We start from the raw sequence: 22,651 nt of genomic DNA, 5'->3' as shown, positions 1-22,651 counted from the left end.
CAAACATTTGAATGTTTTCCATTTTTTATGTGCCGGTTCGGGCACCGTTTAAGCACCGGCCCGGTTTTTTAAGTACCGATTTGGTACTAGTATTAGTTAAAATGTAAAAAAAAATACTCATTCCTACTCCTGGTAATCATGTTCTACATAACATGACTACATTATTTGTTTTGAAATTAAGAGTTTAAGGTTTGACGTAACAGGCTTCTGTAGCGAGGCAGCACACAGTGCAGAGCAGTAATCTGGCCTAGTACTACAAAGTTAGAATCCATATTTGTTTCCAAAGAGTTTGGTGACTATATGCCTTTAAGTACTAATTCTGTATTATGTCAATTTTGTTCTGCTAAAATGTAATTTGTTAAACAGTTGTACAAGTTGACAATAATTACGATGCTAATTTTTGTTAGCTAGTCAATGGGATCTGTCATTGTACGTTAGCAACATTTTTCTTGTATGGTTGCATTTTTCAGTTTCTACCAAACTGTATCGTCGATTTAAAATTATTCTTCACATGTGTATGTGCACTTCATAGGTATATTATAGCACATTCTTTTGCGTGCTTACAGTAACTTCATTGTGGAAACTATCAAACAACCTCAAGTTGGAAGTTTATTTTATCTCTAATTTAAAGGTCTGTTTAAATGAATCATTTTTAAATTAACCAGGGGTGTACAAAGTGCGAACATTGTAGAAATAAAACAAACTATGAAAAATAGAACAAAATAATAAAATGTAACAAGAAATATAAATGTTCATACTAATGATACAAAATTTGTTTTAAAATATGTCTGACCGTTTTGTTTAGCCTTTTAAAAAAATACCTAGCTAATTATGCAAAGTTTATGATGATGCCATTTTGACGCAGCCACAACTAGATTGCCGTTTTGTGTATTCATTAAAAATATATCAATCAATCATCCATCCATCCATTTTCTACCGCTTGTCCCTTTCAGGGTCGCGGGGGGTCCTGGAGCCAATTAAAGTGTATTTACACTACCGTTCAAAAGTTTGGGGTCACGCAATTTCTCGCATGGAATAGCCTTCATTTCTAAGAACAAGAATAGACTGTCAAGTTTCAGATGAAAGTTCTCTTTTTCTGGCCATTTTGAGCGTTTTATTGACCCCACAAATGTGATGCTCCAGAAACTCAATCTGCTCAAAGGAAGGTCAATTTTGTAGCTTCTGTAACGAGCTAAACTGTTTTCAGATGTGTGAACATGATTGCACAAGGGTTTTCTAATCATCAATTAGCCTTCTGAGCCAATGAGCAAACGCATTGTACCATTAGAACACTGGAGTGATAGTTGCTGGAAATGGGCCTCTATACACCTATGTAGATATTGCACCAAAAACCAGACATTTGCAGCTAGAATAGTCATTTACCACATTAGCAAAGTTAAGACTAGTTTAAAGTTATCTTCATTGAAAAGTACAGTGCTTTTCCTTTTCAAAAATAAGGACATTTCAATGTGACCCCAAACTTTTGAACGGTAGTGTATATAGCCTTAAATCACGAGTGTCTCAAAGGGCTGCACAAGCCACAACAACATCCTTGGCTCAGATCCCACATCAGGGCAAGAAAAAAACTCAACCCAATGGGATACAATGAGAAACTTTGGAAGGGACCGGGCAACCGGTGCAATGGACGTTGAGTGGATCTAGTTAATAGAAAATATCAAGGTGCCCCTTGTAGTGGGGTACTCATAATAGTTCTTATTCAAGGTTGACAAGTCTGAGACAACAATAATGATTTCTATTGTAAATTGTACTATAACATTTGCAATTACAGTCATATTGTGGAAGAGCTGAAGGACCTGGCACTTCCTTTTGTACAAATCCTCCTGCAGCACATCTGTTACCAGGTGAGGTTTAGTCCAGATTTGTATTGATCTTTTGTGTTTTAGTATTTACAGTATGCCATCTGATCGTATTTACTGATTGATGTATAGATGGTGGAGAAAAGTGAGTTTCGAAGCCATGGAGCCCAGGCTGTTGGTATGCTAACATCGCCGTTGTCAAATGCAGACTATGCCTGCTTTATCAAGTGGTTGTATAAGTTCTCAAGACACTCAAAGGTAACGTTTATTCTCCGAGCAATAATTGCAACATGTACCATATTTTCTAAAAAAATAAATAAAACAAAAACATTTATGAGCAGTTTTCAATGTTATAGACAAATGTAGCAATGGTAATGATATTGTTGACTGGTTTGGTAGATGGCGTCTCGCCTGTTCTCTGTGGATGTGGGGATGGTTCTCCTGGGGCAGCCAGAGAGGGATAATGAGGATTGTATTGATCCAGAGCTTGCCTGCTACCTGCCTCACAAGTTTCTGATCCAGAGCCTGTTGTTTGCTCGGCGTTATGACCAATCGCCCACTGTCCAAGGCCACGCCCTAACATGCTTGGCCCAGTGTTTGGAGTTGCCTTCACTCAACGCCACCCGTGCTGTCCAAAGCCTCTTCTGTGCCAGTAATCCCAATTATTTTTTCTTTTAAAGTTGTAGTGATTGTTTTATTTGTTATGATTTTCCAGAAAATGTTTCTGTTTTCTGAACGCCTAAAGCACCATCTTTGTTGTACTTTTCTCAAATTATTCTATTTGGTAAATGCTAAGTTAGTTTATTGCATGTGAATGTCTGAATGGAATTTTAAGGTCTCCCAAATGTTTCTGATGTAGGAGTGGGCAATAGGGCTGCACAGTTAATCGGCATTGAATAATAATAATTATTATTTATATAGCGCTTTTCTAGACACTCAAAGCGCTTCACAGAAAAGTGAGAACCCATCATTCATTCACTCCACATTCACATTTGTAGCCACAGCTGCTCTGGGGTAGACTGACAGAAGCGTGGCTGCCGGTTTGCGCCTACGGCCCCTCCGACCACCACCCATCATTCATTCACCAGTGTGAGCGGCACTGAGGGAAAGGGTGAAGTGTCCTGTCCAAGCACACAACGGCAGTGAATTGGATGGCAAGAGGCGGGAAGCGAACCTGCAACCCGCAAATTCCTGGCACAGCCGCTCTACCCACCACGCCATGCCGTGGTGGGTAGAGATACTTGATAGACATCACGGTTTTAATTAGTGCTATAAATAACCACAACAGGCTGAGGTTTTTACATTTACATTTATTTACCCTTCAGTTACAATACAATGATAAACAATTCTGTAAGAGAAATACAAGTTTATATCCTTTTTAAATGGTTACGTGCGTTATTCTTATACATTATGTTTACATTACATTATAAACACTGTATAGTTTTTGTCTGATAGTTTTTCAGGTTTAAAAGCATGATGTAGACAAACGCTCAGAGTCTGTCTGCATACAGCCAAATATTTTTTAAAGTAAATTATTGCATTTTGTGCTAATGTGTGGCACCTTAAGACAATAATATGTTGATTGACAGTCTAAAACTAACATGTGTTCCTTCACTCATTATTCTCGCAGTTTATGCATTTTTATGGATAAAATATAAAAATCCCAATTTTGGAGAGAACAATCCATCCATCCATCCATTTTCTACCGCTTGTCCCTTTTTTTTGGGGGGGGGGGGGGTCGCGGGGGGTGCTGGAGCCTATCTCAGCTGCACTCGGGCGGAAGGCGGGGTACACCCTGGACAAGTCGCTACCTCATCGCAGGGCCAACACAGATAGACAACATTCACACTCACATTCACACACTAGGGCCAATTTAGTCCATTTAGGTTATTTTCTCAAAACCGTGCAGCAATAGTAGGTGATAGTGAGATTACTGCTATCAATCTAGATCCAAGACAAAAGTATAATTGCATGTTTTTTGTTACTGCGGATCCACTAATTTATACTTTATTGTCTTTTGCTTAGCTGTGACACAGTCAGTGCTGGAAGGGGAAACTACAGTAGGTAAGTCTTTTTTGAGTGCTTCTTATTTGTAGTTTTGCTTACAAAATTCAGAGGTGTTAAAATCATGTTGTCAAATCGCTAATGTTAATAAGTAGCAGACAGTATATATAAAAAATCAAATGTCTTTTAGCATCAAGCTAGTGAATTTTGAAATGTGGAGCCTTGCTTTTGAACATTTCTATCAGACATGCTTGCTTTGTTAGTAGGAAAAATTGCAACATTACTTAGAGGCAGTCTGCTATAAATTTGCCTGTTTGCCTAACAAGTGCTTGACGTAACGTGCAATAAAGGCCTCAAAAAAGGTAGCGTTTGATTTTACGCGAATCAGTACTCAGTTGTACCGATGGGATTCGGTCGGTACTGTTGCGTCGACCAGCATTCCTCCAATGGGGAATTCAAATTGCTAGTCTCTCCCAGATTCTTTTTATGGCACATAAGCTGATGTTTGTATTCAATCAACAGGCAGCAGTTGGTATTTTGTGGTTTATTCTCCAAGCTTAGAGGACAAACTGAGACCAATCCAGCACACCAGCGTTCCCCAGCCCGGTCCAGATCGGTCTAGCTCGGTCTCCCCTCAAACCCCCGGAAGTCCCGTGATCTTCTCTCTGTCCCCCGCCTGCTGTTTCCCCAGTCTAGCTGTGCTCCTTATCTTAGGAATGTAATGGCAGTCTCAACAAAGAGAATTAACAGCGCTCTGACTCTAACCAAGGACACTCGAATCCAAGCACTTTGTACCACACGAGACATTAGCTGATGTAAATATGACTATAGGAGTTTTTAGAAAGAAGTAACACTTAAATATGGATATGATTCTGATCTGCTTCCAACAGTACCTATAAAAGTCAGGCCACCAGCACCGTCCGCTTGTGCTCAGAACACGGCTCAAGAACATGGGGGACAGGGCTTTTGAGGCTGCCGTCCCCGTCTGTGGAATGCCCTTCCTGATCGCCCCAGGGCCCCACAGACGGTAGATGCTTTTAAAAAAGGACTCAAGACCTACCTATTTAAAAAAAGCTTTCAGCTAATTTTACTCTGTAAATTGTGCAATGTGTTTTATGCAAATGTTTCCTATGTTGCACTTTGGGATTTGGTGTTAAATGAAAAAAGTGCATTATAAATTGTGCAATGTGTTTTATGCAAATGTTTCCTATGTTGCACTTTGGGATTTGGTGTTAAATGAAAAAAGTGCATTATAAATAAGTTATTATTATTATTGCAGAATTTGGTAAAAGAAACAAAGATCCTTTCTTTTTCTTACAGTAGACTTCTTAGCCAAACCTTTTCTTTTTTACAAATGTATGCAGAAATCAAGAAAAAACATGTCAACAAACATTTGTAGGTTGACAAATTATTTATTGTCGCCCATATTACGTACATCTCTTGACAAAGTCACAAGTAATTGGTCAGGCAATAGGAAGGTTTAGTTATGCTGGCAACCGCTTATGTTGATGTGAGCCAATCAGTCGGACTTAAAGGGGTCATATTATGATGTTAAATCTACATCTAAAATATTTCATTGTGGTTGCCATAAGTTCTAGGAATTTTCTCTGTTATTAAACATAATTTGGGGTAAATCTTACAGTAAATTGTCCTTGAAACTATCCTCGCCAGGCGTTGTGCTTCCATGTCCGGCTGCAATTTTTGCTGGGACACTTCGAGTAGGTACATTGCCACAAAACACAAAAGTTAAGTAGGCACTTGGTTCTCACATCTTCAAATGAAGCTGCAAGTTTGTATAGTGACCTTTGCTGGTTAATACAAACTATAATAGAAAATTTTCTCTCATCGGGTCGCACCTTGGACAGACATACTGTACTTTTGTTTTGACTACAACTGCGCTTGGGAAAATAAAAATGGCATATTTGCACAGAGGTCTTCCTCTACCATGGTGATTCTCAAAGTATGGCTCCAACTAGTGGTATGCCAATGAATTACTTAAATAAATATTCAAACACAGTTTTGCTGTTCAAATTGTGGGAATTGTTACAGTGGCCAAAAATATTAAACTTTTAAAATAAAAACTCGGCTTTGTTTTTAATGAATATTTAGGCCTATTAAGCTACTGCATTTTAATGTTGGTCATTATGGTGGTACTTGGAGAGCCACATGTTTTCTGAGGTAAAAAAAAAACTAAAAAACTTGGAGAACCACTACTTCACCATATATTGAGATATCCACTGATGTAACAATGGCAAATGGCACACATCTTCTCACATTCCAAATGGCTTGTTTAAAACAAGGCACACTTGTTTGTTATGGTTTGAATTCAAATTTTGGGACTTATGGGGATCCCAAATACACAAAAACAGGTGCCAACAGGTATGAAAAGTTTTGCATATGACCCTTTTAACAAGTTTCACTGAATTGATCAATGTCTTGAAATCATACAGTAGCTTATTAGTGGAATCCAGTGCTTCTCCATTATTTTTCTTTTACGCCCCCCTTAGGAAGAAGAAAATATTTTGCGCCCCCCCAATCTCCACCGTGACTATTAATAGTATAATTTATTTATAAAATTGTTATAACTATACCTCTGCATAACATTGTAAGTTTACTAACATTAAAGGTTACAGTGAAGCCAAGTGCTACATACGCTTAGGCATGTCCCTGAGGTCAGCCCACCCAACAGGGGGGCCCGCCTCACTATTTGAGAAGGACTGGTGTAATGTGACGAGACAAATGTGGTGGTGATTTATGTGTTTCAGGCAGTCTCCAGCAGCCTCAAAGTACCTACCGCTCTTTGCCCTTTAGGACTGTGGAGATCAGCAACAGCGATACCATGGTCTGTGATGGTGAGTTCTTAAAAGGCTATTGGGCATTCACTGTCACAACTGTAGCCGGGATCTCCATGTTGTCTGTCTCGTTTGCTCAACAATCAGCTTATTGGAAATGTGGAGGAGTAACCACCTCCAATAGGTTGTATTCAGTCACGTAACGTTGAGCAGAAGTAAAAAAAAGTGGGGGGTCCACCAAACCATCATTGCTACTGTGCAGCAAACAACATGCAAACTGAGTATGCAAGGGGTCTAGATCTTATGACTAAAAGCAGATACAAACAAAAAATTTACCTATGCAATGGCATAGATCCATATACTTTATAAAAACCATCGGAAGGATTATCCGTCGGTCGCGTTCACAGACATTTTGAACTATCTGGTGCGCCAGACATCCTTCTACATGGCAAAACAGATGACAGGTTGGAAAAGCATGGAGACCTACAACTTCTTTATGTGGCTGGGTCAAGGAAATTGGTACCACGATTCTCCCGGATAAATCATGCAATGTTAACGCTTGGGTAAGGTTGCATTTCAAGATTTAACTTTTTGTCTTGCTAGGACACATCCTTGTAAACAAACTGCGTTCAGCACTCAGTAGCCTTGAGTCACTGTTGTTGATTATTGTTCTGTTGTCGTATGTGCTCTGCCACTTATTTGTGTACAAGAAAACAACCGGGAGACACCACTTTATCAAAATATAACTATAGATCTCAAGTTCTTAACGTTGTGTATGTGCTAAACCATGGGTGTCAAACTCTGGCCCGCGGGCCAAACATGGCCCGCCGTGTAATTTCACTTGGCCCTTGAGGCGATATTAAGTTAACACTAGAGCTGGCCCGCCGATTATATCCAGCGGCGGTGCCGCGGTACCACCGCATTCTCCGCTAATTCTCATACTTGCCAACCCTCCTGGGAGACTCTCAAATTTCAGTGCCCCTCCCAAAAATCGTCACGTCCGCTTTTCACCCAGTTCAGCGAATGCTGGCCCAGTCACATAATATGTGCAGCTTCAGCACGCACACACATGTGAATGCAAGGCATACTTGGCCAACAGCGATACAGGTTACACTGACGGTGCCCGTATAAACAACTTTAACACTGTTAGAAATATGCGCCACACTGTGAATCCACACTAAACAATAATAACAAACACATTTCGGGAGCACATCCGCACCGTGTGTTTGTCATTCTTGTTTGGTGTGGATTCACAGTGTGGCGCATATTTCTAACAGTGTTAAAGTTTGACAAAAACAGACTATCGTTGAATCTCAGTAAAACTAAAATAATGCTATTTGGTAACAGTAGAAGAGAAAGTCAAACACAAATACAAATAGACGGAATAGAAATTGAAAAAGCAAATGAAACCAAATTTCTAGGTATAATGATTGATGATAAATTTAACTGTAAATCTCATGTAAAAAATATACAACATAAAGTAGCAAGAAACACGTCAATAATGAATAAAGCAAAATATGTTCTAGACAAAAAATCCTATATCCTCTACTGCTCGCTAGTGTTACCATATCTGAGTTACTGTGTAGAAATATGGGGAAATAACTACAAAAGTACACTTCATTCATTAACGGTGTTACAAAAAAGATCAGTTAGAATAATACATAATGTTGGATATAGAGAACATACAAATCCTTTATTTATTGAATCAAAAATACTGAAATTCCACGACATAGTGAATTTGCAAACAGCTAAAATTATACATAAAGCAAACTATAACCTGCTACCCATGTATATACAACAATTATTCTCAAAAAAAGAGGAGAAATATAATCTCAGAGAAAAATTGGATTTAAAACATCTGTATGCACGTACAACACTGAAGACCTTCAGCATATCAGTATGTGGAATTAAATTATGGAATGGATTAAGCAAAGCAATCAAACGATGTACTAATATGATCCACTTCAAATAACTCTTCAAACTTAAAGTATTTACAAAGTACAAAGAAGAAGAACCATGATAAACATTCTGGATTTATTCCATCGATCCATTCTTTCATTCTCAAAATAATCTTACTTATCTCATTATGACTTACTTCACCAATTATTATTTACTTATTTATTTTTATTGTGATTACTTATGGAGAATATTGTGAATAAATTGAGAACAGGAAGTGAACAAAAATTTTAGCAACTGTTATGTAAAAGATAAGTGGTAGGATTAAATAAGCTCTGCTTTTTCCTACTCCTTTTCGAACATGTTGAAAAGAGAAACTGGAAATTGTGATGTATCATGTGTTGCATGTTCGAAATAAACTCAAACTCAAACCTTTGCTTCAAACATAGGTAAACATTTACATAATAAGCATTCAGATCTGCACAAAGAGTTATAAAGAGTGACAGGTAATAATGTAGTTGTTCCACATGTCCTGCTATTCGGCTACGGTGCAGACTGTAGTAGAGGAGCACAGGGGAGACGTTCCCTTCAGTTCACTGGGTCTGCTAAGATCCGCTTTCCGGTCAGAATTCGAGGCCGCCGTTTTGTGACAATCTGGTTGCTTTATTATTAGTTTTGCAGGACACAACCGGATCCGTTCATCATTTTACTGCGCAGTGTGCGCGCTCCTCTCTTTCTGTACTCGCCCACTCACTCACTGACGTCACTCAGCCAACACTTTGACATTCTCGGAAACACACAATACTGTACACTCATACGTAAACCAGCTCCCCTGTTGTGCACATGTAGATACATAACATGTAGATACATAGACGCCCACACAGCTGCTTGGCTTGATGCCAAATATTAGCGGAGTTAGGACCGCCCATCTAATGTCAACTAGTGCAAGTAAAATTACTGAATTTTTTAACAAATTGCTACAATTTGTGTTTTATCTTTAACAGATGTGTGTTTTACCTGCTACATAGCTTATCTGGGTACATTTATCCATAGTTTAGTTTTTAGTACTTACTAATAATTGTATTTTTCTTTAAGCACATACCAAGATTGGCAACCATAAATCATGAAGCATTTAATATAATGTAAATTAAGCTTTTTTATTTTATTCTAATCTAATCCTTGATTATGACAGACTATATGTAATATTGTTTATGTTGCTGTATGTATACTATTGACCCAGCAGATTTGGTCACATTTTCAGTAGATCCATAATAAATTCATAAACGAACCAAACTTCATGGATATTTTTTGTCACAAACAAGTATGTGCTCCTATCACTCTATCACAAAAAAATAAGAATTGTAGAAATTATTGGAAATTCAAAACGGCCATGACATTATGTCCTTCACAAGTGTATGTAAACTTTTGACCACGACTGTATTTACTGTATATATTTGTGTGTGCATGTGTGTATATATATCAATTTATATGTGTATGTATATGTCTGTGTAAAAAGGATTTAAAACCTTTTTTTTTAAATAGGCATTGAGGCTTTTAAGTATGATTTATCCGAGTAGTCAATTAATCGAATAAACCCATTGCTAGATTAAGCAAGTAATAAAATAATCGGTAGCTGCAGGCCTACCTAGCCAATAAATGAAGTATTTTTGTTTTCATTTTTCATATATGTTTTCAATGCAGCAAAAGAGAACCTGTCTCTTCTTTTGCGACGTGTTCAAAACTCTAAGACAAACGTGAGGAAATCGGCCCTACAGGTATCGTGAGCTTGCAACTTACTATTTTCATTCCATACTTGATGTGCAGCAAACATTTCCTGTTTGGATCATTAACTTCCACTTCATTACCTTCCTTCTTCAGGCCCTGGTGGGTCTTCTTAAACATGATGTGATCCCTTTAAGTTGGGAAAACCTGTCGGTGCTGTCGGAGCGCTGCAGAGACCCAGCTGTATCTGTGAAGAAGAAAGCATTGCTCTGTGTGGGAGAGTTGCTCAATGTGAGTCTACATTAGCATTTCAGTAAACATGTACACAAAGTTGGCAAGTGAAAAGCATACATATAGCTATAGTATATGTGAGGATTGCTCTAAGATTGCAAGGGAAGCTCAGCTTCCCCTAAAATGTAAAAAAAAAAAAAAAAAAAGGTCAAATACAGTATGTACTTTTGGTATTTATATTTAATTGACTACAAATGTGCAACAATGGGTCAACTTTTGTTCAGAATCAGCTACTTTCAAAACCGTTGAAACAAATTTCTTCTCATTCATTGTGTGGTTCCAAGTTGATTTCTCAACATACCTTTGGCGATGGGGGTGTGGTCACATGACACCATCATATAATTAGCATAATCTTCTATGAATCATATGTTACATAATATATAATAAAAATATACATACAATTTTATATATGTGTGTGTGTATATATATATATATATATATATATATATATATATATATATATATGTATATATATATATATATGTATATATATGTATATGTATATATATATATATATATATATATATATATATATATATATATATATATATACATATATATGTATATATATGTATATGTATATATATATATATATATATATATATATATATATATATATATATATATATATATATATATATATATATATACATATATATACATATATATGTATATATATATACCGTATATTACCAAATAGACGCCCTTGTGCAAATAGACGCCCTTGTCCTAATAGTCGCCCGGGGTCTGAGCCCATTTTGTGAATTAACAGCCTCTTCCTAATAAACGCCTATGTCCAAATAGCCGCCCATGGGCTGTTATTTGCATAATTTAGATTAAAATCATATTGATTTAATTTTCATTAAACCCAATTTATAAGCTAAAAGGAAAAGCAAAGGTGCAATAATTCTGGTCATTACGGTAACAGCAGACGTCACGTGGGGATTCTGGGTAATCAACATATTGCAATGGGTCACCGCATATAGCGTAACACACAACAAACCCACGAGGAAAAGTTTCAACATGGCAAGCAACAATAGCAGTGAGTTGAATGAACAGGATACCGGTACACCACAACTGATGGACGGGAATACTTTAAGGGGGAAGAAGAGAAAGTTTGACTTAAAGTTCAAGCTAGCGATTGTGAAGTATGCGGAGAAGAATTCTGGTTTGGCAGCGGCCAGGCAGTTTAACGTTGACCCAAAACGTGTACAAGAATGGAAACAAAAAAAGGGAGAACTACTATCTCAGTCGGCAATCGATGGAAAACGGATGGAGGTAGGAAGAAAGTGAGCGACGAGCTTGATGCTAATTTGTGTCAGTGGATACATCACGTTCGTGGACTGAACCACCGTGTGTCCCGCAAAATGATCAGCATTAAGGCAAATGAGTTGTATGTCACCGCGAGTGACACGAGAGACACCGGGGTGGTGTTTGGTGCAACAAGTGGCTGGCTTAATCGTGTGTGTGTGTCCGTGTTGCAAACAGTAGCCATAGCTGGATGTTGCTTTCTGGTATCCTACAAGGTGTGTGGGCTGACGGTGGCAGCTGATGGGAGTGAGGACCAGCTCATTTACTGCTTCAAGAAGGGACAGCCATGTCAGGCAGGCAGAGAGATGCTGTTGAGGGCTAGACAGCAGGCTGCTGCTGTGGTTCAGGAAGAGGAGGAGAGTGATGAGGAACAGCAGTTCCTCAATGAACTTGTGATTGAAAAGGAGGATGATGATGAGGGGGGTGAGGGAGAGGAGGAGGAGGATGATGATGAGTGGGGTTGAGTTGCATTTGGGGTTGCGTTTGCTGCAGTATTATTGTTTTGATGGTTTTATAGAGTACTTGGTACCATAATTGTATTTTTCCTGTATGCTGCTTTATTTAAAACTTGGAGTACTGTAGCCTTTATTTTATTTAAGTGACAGTATTATTGTTCTGTTTTGATGGTGTGTTTTTTAATACTTGAGTACTTGGTACCATCATTTTATTTTTCCCGGTAGGCTGCTTTATTTAAAAAGTGTATTTATTTTTAGTATTGGTATTCTATTTGACAATTGTTGCAGTACTGCCATGTTGAGGCCTTGTTGATCTCTTGTCTTTTGATAGTCTTGTTTTTTTGTTTGTATGTTTACAATAGCTTTTACATTTAAAATTGTTTGTACGAAAAAAAAATACTGGACAGTAACCATTGTAACCAAATAATGGCCTGGTGCAGGCTGGTGCAAAAATAAATAAAAGCCTTGTGCAAATAACCGCCCATGTCCTAATAGCCGCCCGGGGTCTGACCCCATTTTGTAAAATAAACGCCCGGGCTACTATTTGGTAATATACGGTATATATATATATATAAATATATATATATATACATATACATATATATACATATACATAGATTGAAAAACACATCTGTGTTATTGTTTATTATTTACATATTTTTTTCACCATTTTTAAATTAATTTCTTTAGTACAATGTACAACCCCCGTTTCCATATGAGTTGGGAAATTGTGTTAGATGTAAATATAAACGGAATACAATGATTTGCAAATCCTTTTCAACCCATATTCAATTGAATGCACTACAAAGACAAGATATTTGATGTTCAAACTCATAAACTTTATTTTTTTTGCAAATAATAATTAACTTAGAATTTCATGGCTGCAACACGTGCCAAAGTAGTTGGGAAAGGGCATGTTCACCACTGTGTTACATGGCCTTTCCTTTTAACAACACTCAGTAAACGTTTGGGAACTGAGGAGTCACATTTTTTAAGCTTCTCAGGTGGAATTCTTTCCCATTCTTGCTTGATGTACAGCTTAAGTTGTTCAACAGTCCGGGGGTCTCCGTTGTGGTATTTTAGGCTTCATAATGCGCCACACATTTTCAATGGGAGACAGGTCTGGACTACAGGCAGGCCAGTCTAGTACCCGCACTCTTTTACTATGAAGCCACGTTGATGTAACACGTGGCTTAGCATTGTCTTGCTGAAATAAGCAGGGGCGTCCATGGTAACGTTGCTTGGATGGCAACATATGTTGCTCCAAAACCTGTATGTACCTTTCAGCATTAATGGCGCCTTCACAGATGTGTAAGTTACCCATGTCTTGGGCACTGATACACCCCCAAACCATCACAGATGCTGGCTTTTCAACTTTGCGCCTATAACAATCCAGATGGTTCTTTTCCTCCTTGGTCCGGAGGACACGACGTCCACAGTTTCCAAAAATAATTTGAAATGTGGACTCGCCAGACCACAGAACACTTTTCCACTTTGTATCAGTCCAACTTAGATGAGCTCAGGCCCAGCAAAGCCGACGGCGTTTCTGGGTGTTGTTGACAAACTGTTTTCGCCTTGCATAGGAGAGTTTTAACTTGCACTTACAGATGTAGTGACCAACTGTAGTTACTGACAGTGGGTTTCTGAAGTGTTCCTGAGCCCATGTGGTGATATCCTTTACACACTGATATCGCTTGTTTATGCAGTACAGCCTGAGGGATCGAAGGTCACAGGCTTAGCTGCTTACGTGCAGTGATTTCTCCAGATTCTCTGATCCCTTTGATGATATTACGGACCGTAGATGGTGAAATCCCTAAATTCCTTGCAATAGCTGGTTGAAAAAGGTTTTTCTTAAACTGTTCAACAATTTGCTCATGCATTTGTTGACAAAGTGGTGACCCTCGCCCCATCCTTGTTTGTGAATGACTGAGCATTTCATGGAATCTACTTTTATACCCAATCATGGCACCCACCTGTTCCCAATTTGCCTGTTCACCTGTGGGATGTTCCAAATAAGTGTTTGATGAGCATTCCTCAACTTTATCAGTATTTATTGCCACCTTTCCCAACTTCTTTGTCACGTGTTGCTGGCATCAAATTCTAAAGTTAATGATTATTTGCAAAAAAAAAAAATGTTTATCAGTTTGAACATCAAATATGTTGTCTTTGTAGCATATTCAACTGAATATGGGTTGAAAATGATTTGCAAATCATTGTATTCCGTTTATATTTACATCTAACACAATTTCCCACCTCATATGGAAACAGGGTTTGTACTTAATTGAGATTGTTTTCAAGTTCTTTCTTTTCCAATCTTTTTAGTAATTATTTTCTTTATTAAAAACAACTAGCAACAAATCTAGCATTTTTTCTGTTGTTATTGTAGACAGTGTCCGTGTTTAGAGATTCTTCTGCTCCATGTCCCCGACTAACAGCGAAAGCAACAGGCAACCTTACGTCACACTTGCTTCGCGATGCTCCAACCTTTTTCCTCCTCAAAAGCCGCTGTTGTCGTCTTAATATTTACACATTGCGCATTTTGTTGATCGCTGTCTGCAGGTATATCTCAGATATATCAAAGTATGTCCACGGCGCAGACATGCTGCCTCTGCTCCAGACAACCCCTGTGCGCACTGCTTATTTCATCACAACATCCAGTTTCAAAGTATTTTTTGGTAACCAAATTTTCGGTGCATCACCAGTGAATAGTGCGCAAATATTAAGCTATTCATTCATACTATGTAACGACCAGCTGCTGTTAAAGTTTATGTTTGTGTATGATATATGTTCATTGTTTACATGACCGTAAACGCACTGTGTTGGCGAAAAATGAGGAAGTTTTGTGTCTGTGTGAAGCACCAATCCCGGGTGGAGTTTGCATGTTCTTCCCGTGACTGCGTGAGTTCCCCTCGGGTACTCCGGCTTCCTCCCACCGCCAAAAACATGCACCTAGGGTGAGGTTGATTGGCAACACTAAATTGGCTCTAGTGTGTGAATATGAGTGTGAATGTTGTCTGTCTATCTGTGTTGGCCCTGCGATGAGATGGCGACTTGTCCAGGGTGTACCCCGCCTTCCGCCTGAATGCAGCTGAGATAGGCTCCAGCACCCCCCGCGACCCCAAAAGGGACAAGCGGTAGAAAATGGATGGATGGATGGATGGAAGGACCTGTTGAATGGATGGATGGATGGAAGGACCTGTTGAAATTAGGCCGGTTGTCAGCATAAGATTGGTAATACAATTTAAAAAGAGTGTCGGACTTGTGTGATTTATTGTGGAGGCTACAATACACTATATTAATTTGTTTTCACAATAAAAAAAACACTTTTTTTTTTATATTTGGGGGCATTTATTTTGTTCTTGTGCACCGCCTTACATTGAAGGTAACAATGGAAGAAGTTGACACAAACACATGCTGGCGTGCGACCTAGCCAACTTGAATACGATTGCGAACTGATATGGGTGAGCTGGAGCCTATCCCAGCTGACTTAATGTCTGATTAACGTAACATGCATGTTTTGGGATGTAGGAAAATATCGGAGTACTAAGAGAAACCCTAAGCAATCACATGGAGAACATGCAAACCCCACCCAAACAGAGATATCCTTCATTTCCTGAATGTGAGGCCAGTACGCTGACCGCTTGTTCCCTGTACAGACCTTAAACCCGTCTTAACTTAAAAGTCAAAGTTAAGACAGGCCATTTATTGAGTGCGATTGCTCTTCCACATGCAATACAGAGAACAAATGGTTAATTGCATACGTGACCTTGTAGGGACAAAAATGACAAGCTGTTATTTGAATAAGATAAGTAGGATGACTATTTAGTTTAATAAAATAATTATGTGTAGAACTGGTCTGAGAAACACTGGCTATTCTGAATCATATTTTCCTTGTTGCGCTCATGACTAGGCTAAACCCGATTGCAGTACTGTGCAGAAGGCATGGCTGGAGGGTGTGGTTGCAGCCGTGGTGGACCCTGAGAGCTCAGTCCAAGAGAAGGCCCTGGAGGCTCTCGACCAGGTCTTGCTCAGCCAGATCAAAGTATACTCTGCCAGCCGCCACCTGGATAGCAGTCAGAGGCTCACCTGGAATCTGCTCAATCTGCTCTGTGATGAGTGTCAGAACCTCAGGTTTGTCTTCAGAATCCTTCTAATGTCAACATGTTGAAGTTTAGAAGTGAGAATGTAAACTCAATGTTAAAAACAAATCAACAAGTAGGTTTTGATTTGTGCCAGATTATTTGTGTTTTCTTAAAGAAATATTGACTGAGTAGTTAGCATCATTACTCATGTTAGCCTAGTCAAAAATGTATCGTCATATTTGATTCTCCAGCCAGTACTTCAGCCGGGCCTTCAGCATCTGGTCCAAACAAAACAAGTTCACTACCACATTCATAACTAACCTGATCTCACACACGGAGGCTGATCATGGTGCCGGAGCCTGGCTGCTGCTTTCTAAGGTTGTGGCTGCTTCACCCAAAATCCCCTATGGAGTTATCCTGGATGCCTGGGACAGCATGGTCAGGTTGGAGGGTCTAAGTTTGTTTATAAAGATTGCATTAAATCTTGGCTCATTACTGACACTCACTTTGTTTCTTCTTCAGTTCAAAAGACGTGAGTGCTAGAACTTGTCACATTCTGTGTGTGATCGGGGAGATTTCTGCTCACTTAAATGAAGATGCCAAGGAAAGGATAGTTGGTGAGTTAGCATAACTGTTAAATATGATGGCAACATTGACAGGATGTCATTGTTTTTTGCACAGATGATCTTATGTCTTGGTTGAAGACCTTTACAATGTCTCCTGAGGTGATCAGTGCTGCTATCGAGACTCTTCATCAACTTGGCAGCAGTGAAGATGTCAAGCAAACCCAGGTTTTTAAACTATTATTTTCATATCTATGCAAATGAGACACATTTTTTAATTTGTCACTTCATTTCTATTAGACAGGAAGGGATCACGTTAGTGCATGTGCCTCACAATACGAAGGTCCTGAGTAGCCCTGGGTTCAATCCCGGGCTCGGGATCTTTCTGTGTGGAGTTTGCATGTTCTCCCCGTGACTGCGTGAGTTCCCCCCGGGTACTCCGGCTTCCTCCCACCGCCAAAAACATGCACCTGGGGATAGGTTGATTGGCAACACTAAATTGGCTCTTCTGTGTGAATATGAGTGTGAATGTTGTCTGTCTATCTGTGTTGGCCCTGTGATGAGGTGGCGACTTGTCCAGGGTGTACCCCTTCTCCGCCCGAATGCAGCTGAGATAGGCTCCAGCACCCCCCGCGACCCCAAAAGGGACAAGCGGTAGAAAATGGATGGATGGAAGGAAGGGATCACTTGACGATTTTAATTTTAAAATGTCTGTCAAATTTATTTACATCAAATATTTACAGGGTACTATAACCACTATTTGAGAACTACTATTTCCTTTTACACAATCACAGCATCACATGCTGCTCATTGAGAAGAGCGACAAGTGCTTCTATATCAGTCTAATATTCTCACTTGGTCCTCATTTGTCGCTTTTTTGAAAAGGAGTTGCTGAAGGGGTCTAAGTACTTACTTTTAAAATGTTCTTGTAATCAGACAATATTTTCGGTATATCAGATGGAATTTTTACCTGACATGTTTTGACTGTCATCTGGTGTCTTCTTCAGAAGGGTCACCTGACGACTGTGACATGTTGCCTATCAGCTGTTCTTATAGGCGTGGCCTATATAGGCATACCTGTCAAGTCTACCCCCCTCGGCCGCTTGATGGTTAATGAAGGAGGGAGTCCCAGGTATGCGAAAGCATGAATGCTCCCTCATCCGGATTATTGGTTTCCTTGTGCCGCTTCCTTAGTTCGATCCTTAATCCATCGTTTGAATTTGTTACTTTCTGACCCGATGATTTTGGCGTTGTCCCAGTCCATGATGTGGTTATTTATTTTGCAATGATCTTATATGGCTGATTTTAAGATTTTGTGTTTGGATTTTTGTTTCAGGCTTCTTGTGAACCTCCCGGTTGTCTCCTTTTTACATTCTTTCTGATGTTCTCTATTCTTAGTGTCGAATGTCCTCCTTGTTTCCCCGATGTATGATTTTTTTACACGGGATTTCATAAATTACATTGCATTTCTTGTCTTGTTCTATTTTGTCCTTTGGATGTACAAATAACTGACTTGTTTTTGTGTGAGGTTTAACTGTTTTTTATTTTGTGTTTTTTTTTGTTCTTTATTTCAGGTCTTTCTTTGGGTTTCGTCTTTGCTCTCTTTTCCTTGTTTTTTACTTGTTTCCCCTTTTTAGATGGCCCAGGTCAGAAATTGGCAGTTTTTGAGTGCATTTTTGATGTTTCTCTTCTTTTTTTTCTGTCTGTTTCTTCTGTTATGATGTTGGCCCATTTGTACAGTGTCCTCACAACTGATAGTTTGTGTGCTGTGGGATGTTCGGCGGTCCAGAGTAGATAATGGTCGGTGTATGTCGGTTTTTGATGAACAATAATGTTTTGACTGATGTCATCTTTTTTTGGTGGATTTTCCATGTCCAAAAAAGTTATGGTTCTATTTATTTCGTCTTCATGTGTGAATTTGAAGTTTCAAGGCTTGTCTATACTGTTGAGGTAGTCTGTAAGATACTGTGTGTGTGTCCCATTTTTATATTTTCCAGAATGTCATCCACATATCTTCTCCAGAAGGTGGGACTGCAGTGTATGGGTGCTGCGTTGTTGGTGGTAGTTTCCTGGTTTTCAATGAAGATACTGCTCTTTATTGCTGATTAGCAGTCTCCCGTTGTGAAGCCCTCTTTTTGTTTGTATATTATTCCTTTGTGTTGAAAGTATGTGTATTTTGCAACGAAATTGAGTAAAATGTGTATGTCTTCAGGTGTGAGGTTTGTTCTTGTTTTTAGAGTCCTGTCTTTTGTTATGCGTTTATTGACGATGTGCAGGGTGACATACACTGGGGTTTTGGTAAATGATGAAATAACGTCAAGTGAAATTAACATTTAATCTGTTTCCAATTTTATTGCGTTGAGATCTCGTGCAAGTTGTTTTGAATTTTTACAGTGGTATTCTGTGAGGCAAAGGAGAGGTTTTATTATTTCAAGGAGCACTTTTGATAAATTATATATAACGTAACCTATACTGTCTACTATTGGGGTATCTTTTTTGTGAATTTTGGGGGTACCGTATATTCTTGGGGTGATATTTGCTGTGGGTATTAAAAATTCATATTGATCAATTGGTTTTTTTTTTTGCTTTTGACTACCAGTTTGAGGGGAGTCTTGAGCATTTTTTTATTTTCTTCTGTGGGATATTTTTTTACTATCTCATATGTGTTATCTTTCAGCATTGTTTCAATTTGTTTTTCATATTCATCCGTGTCCATTATTACTGTAGTTCTTTCTTTGTCTGCTGGTATGATGGTGATGGTTTAATCGTTTTTGAGTGTAATGATAGTTTGTCGTTCCTTTTTTGTGGTGTTGCTTCGTGGGAGTTTTGCCATTTTTAATATCCCTGCAACTGTGTTGGGTAGCTCCACCTTCTGCCCCTGCTCTGTAATTGGATGACAGACCAGTTATGTAGCTAAAATGAAATCTTGTTTTGTCACCTTGTTTGGTGTGATGGCAAATTTTAGACCGCGTCCGAGAACACTCATTTCTGTTTCAGTTAGTGAGCAACGTGAGAGGTTGTGCTCCCACTTTTTGTTTGTATACGTGTGTTTCCTTTTTCTGTCGATAAGCTTTTTAAATGTATTAATCTGCCGTCGTTTGGTTATGGCAGATTCTTGTTTGTAGATGAGTTTGAGATACAGTCTAAGTACTTGCTAAATATAGCAACACTAAGTTAGCAACACTGATCTCTCCTGCTATGTCCTATTCTCTGTCAGACATGGTGCATAATGAGTTAGGGAGTGGAGTTACAATGCCACCAACTGTACAGAGTTGCAACGACAAGCTACAGGCAAAGACAGTCCTATTATTGTATATGAGCAGGGTCCGCACCCCGCCACAAATTAATGTATGTGAAACACTGTTATTGTATTCATTAGCGTTGTCCCAAACTAATTTTGATGTTGGATATTGGTCCAATATCAGCATAAAAAACAAGTACAAGCTCTGATAGACGCTATGATGCAAGCAGTTCTGCAGCGTGTTTACTTGTGCAAAGTTGACAGCTGGATGAACGACATCTAAATGTTCTCCATTAAACACACATAGTTAGTCAATTCTTGTATATTATTGTAGTCATTTATGTATATAAACATGGTAGGCTATACTGTAGGCATGAGTTAGCAGATATTCTACATAGCAGAAGAACACAAGATAGACATACTGTACATAGAAAGTTCCCTTAATTGCACAGCACATTGTCAATGTAAACAAGTAACATAATAATTATAGTTGCATATTACTTACACAGACAAAGTATCTAAGTTAGAAGCGAATTAGATATACAGTATCAAACATGTCTGCATTAATATACTCCTTAAAGGAGTGATATTATAATTTTTTTTATACATATAAGACACTTCCTTGTGGTCTACATAATATATAATGGTGGTTCTTTGGTCAAAATGTTGCATAAGTTATGTTTTAAAGACCTTTTTTAAGCCGCTTTCTGACAGTCTGTCTCTTCATGATGCGGCATTTTGTGGGCTGTTTTATTTATGTGACTTCACTTTGACTGTATTCTCCCCGTCATCCATGTTGTAGTTTTGTAGCCCTTCCATAGCAAATCTACTGACAGATACAAGTTATAACTATATGCAAATTTGTATTAGAGATGGCAACAGCAGAGAATTCATGTACATGTATGAGCCAGTCTGCCCGACAACATTGGAAAGAGAAAAAGGAGGAGCTTATTGATTCCATCGTGGACTACAATGGTGGACTCATGAAAAAGCACTTTGGGGGAATTTCTACCATGTATGGAGATATCCGCTGATGCCACAATTGGGAAAATCCTCACTAATGGGGAAAATTCCAAACTGCTTGTTTGGAAATTGTATAAATACCTTTGCCATTCCTTCATTGTTGCATCTAAACATTTCGAGACAGATCCCAAACACACAAAAACTGGTACCAATATGGATTGGAATTGATAAGATTTTTCCAATTCCGATTCTACTTTCGATTGTGCTTAATGGTTCAGTTCTTTATCGATTCTCATTTGAATCAACTTTGCTTTGTTTAGAAAAAAACACAAGTATACAAACACACCAGTGAGGTCTTAAAAGACCCACAGCCTTGATGGGGTGACCAGAAAAAAATATTTAGTTTTGAAAATAACCATAATATAATACAGTAAATTCTCTGCTGTAGTAATAAAAAAATAAAACAAATTATTCTGTGACAAATGACAGTTACACAAAAATGTTACCGGTAAGGAGCATGTTTAACATTTTTCAAATCAAAATAAAAAAAGTATTTAAAAAAAAATATATAAAAAAATACATGTGCCGTATACGCATATGCTGAGCGCTCAAAAGTAAGGACAACTATGTCAGTCAAAGACAAATACAAAAGCAAGTTAAGTCAAGTAGAACTGGACACTGTGCAATTTTTTAACCATCAACTCTGAAAATTAACCAATATTTTGCAAACAATTTGGCATTTATGCCTTTTTAGGAAGCATATGCGATATGTCTGACTAATCACGGTGTCTCCAGTTGTGGAGAACACCTCTTAGGAAGGTGGCCTGTAAACTGTCAATCAGACACCATCTCGTCATGTGATGCATTAGAAACATAATTTTTTAATTTACAGTTAATAATAGCATGTTTTAGCATAAGACAGTGTTGGTTTGTTTGTTACCTGCAGTAACATCAGACGACTTGCTGATTTTGCCGCCGCTGCTGTTGGTGAGTCACTTCTGTTTCGGAGGGGATAGAAAACGCGTCATTCCTTTAACGTTATTACAGGCTGTGTCTGCTAATGTTTCTGCTAGTATTTTCTCATTTTGCTGCAATATCTACTTTGCGAGTGTTGCAAGTTGCTTTATTTTCTTCTTTCTCGCGAATACATCTAATATTTTTGCTCTTGATCAGCGCCGTGCGTGATGACGTCACACGTGCCTACAGGTATTGATCATAAATCTGTCAAATGATTCCCAGGAATCGAAACCCTGGGTAGCTGTTTCTCAACAAGAACCGGTTTTCGATTCCCATTCCTAGGTACCAATAGGTAAGAACATTTAGTTTTGCATAATAGGGTACTATTTTGACCGTTAGGTGTCGCCAAATACAAATTACCACTCCAATTCAAATTAAAGACAGAAAAAGTCCATTCCAGTTAATAAATGGGTTAGGGTGTTCATGCCTACCATTGTTCTGTAGATCTATGTTATTTCACTTTATCAAACCTTTTCTAACAATAAAATAAAATACAT

The 22,651-nt window shown here is 38.5% G+C and overlaps 1 protein-coding gene across 3 annotated transcripts in view; it reads left to right on the top strand.

The window, feature by feature from the left end:
• The window catches only part of ncapd3 (non-SMC condensin II complex, subunit D3), a 140,782-nt gene that overhangs the window by 24,664 nt on the left and 93,467 nt on the right, over positions 1 to 22,651 (top strand). For all 3 annotated transcript variants that reach the window (XM_062058947.1, XM_062058945.1, XM_062058946.1), the window contains exons 9-19: positions 1,790 to 1,862; positions 1,950 to 2,075; positions 2,217 to 2,469; positions 3,843 to 3,881; positions 6,587 to 6,673; positions 10,211 to 10,284; positions 10,388 to 10,522; positions 16,199 to 16,419; positions 16,622 to 16,813; positions 16,893 to 16,987; positions 17,052 to 17,161. In XM_062058947.1, the coding sequence (XP_061914931.1) occupies positions 1,790 to 1,862; positions 1,950 to 2,075; positions 2,217 to 2,469; positions 3,843 to 3,881; positions 6,587 to 6,673; positions 10,211 to 10,284; positions 10,388 to 10,522; positions 16,199 to 16,419; positions 16,622 to 16,813; positions 16,893 to 16,987; positions 17,052 to 17,161 (1,405 nt within the window). The remainder of the gene's footprint in view (positions 1 to 1,789; positions 1,863 to 1,949; positions 2,076 to 2,216; positions 2,470 to 3,842; positions 3,882 to 6,586; positions 6,674 to 10,210; positions 10,285 to 10,387; positions 10,523 to 16,198; positions 16,420 to 16,621; positions 16,814 to 16,892; positions 16,988 to 17,051; positions 17,162 to 22,651) is intronic.

This window comes from Entelurus aequoreus, linkage group LG09 (genome assembly GCF_033978785.1).
Source record: "Entelurus aequoreus isolate RoL-2023_Sb linkage group LG09, RoL_Eaeq_v1.1, whole genome shotgun sequence".
Lineage (NCBI taxonomy): Eukaryota > Metazoa > Chordata > Actinopteri > Syngnathiformes > Syngnathidae > Entelurus > Entelurus aequoreus.
Note: the sequence above shows the minus strand (reverse complement) of the source record. Positions and strands in the feature narration are given on the sequence as shown.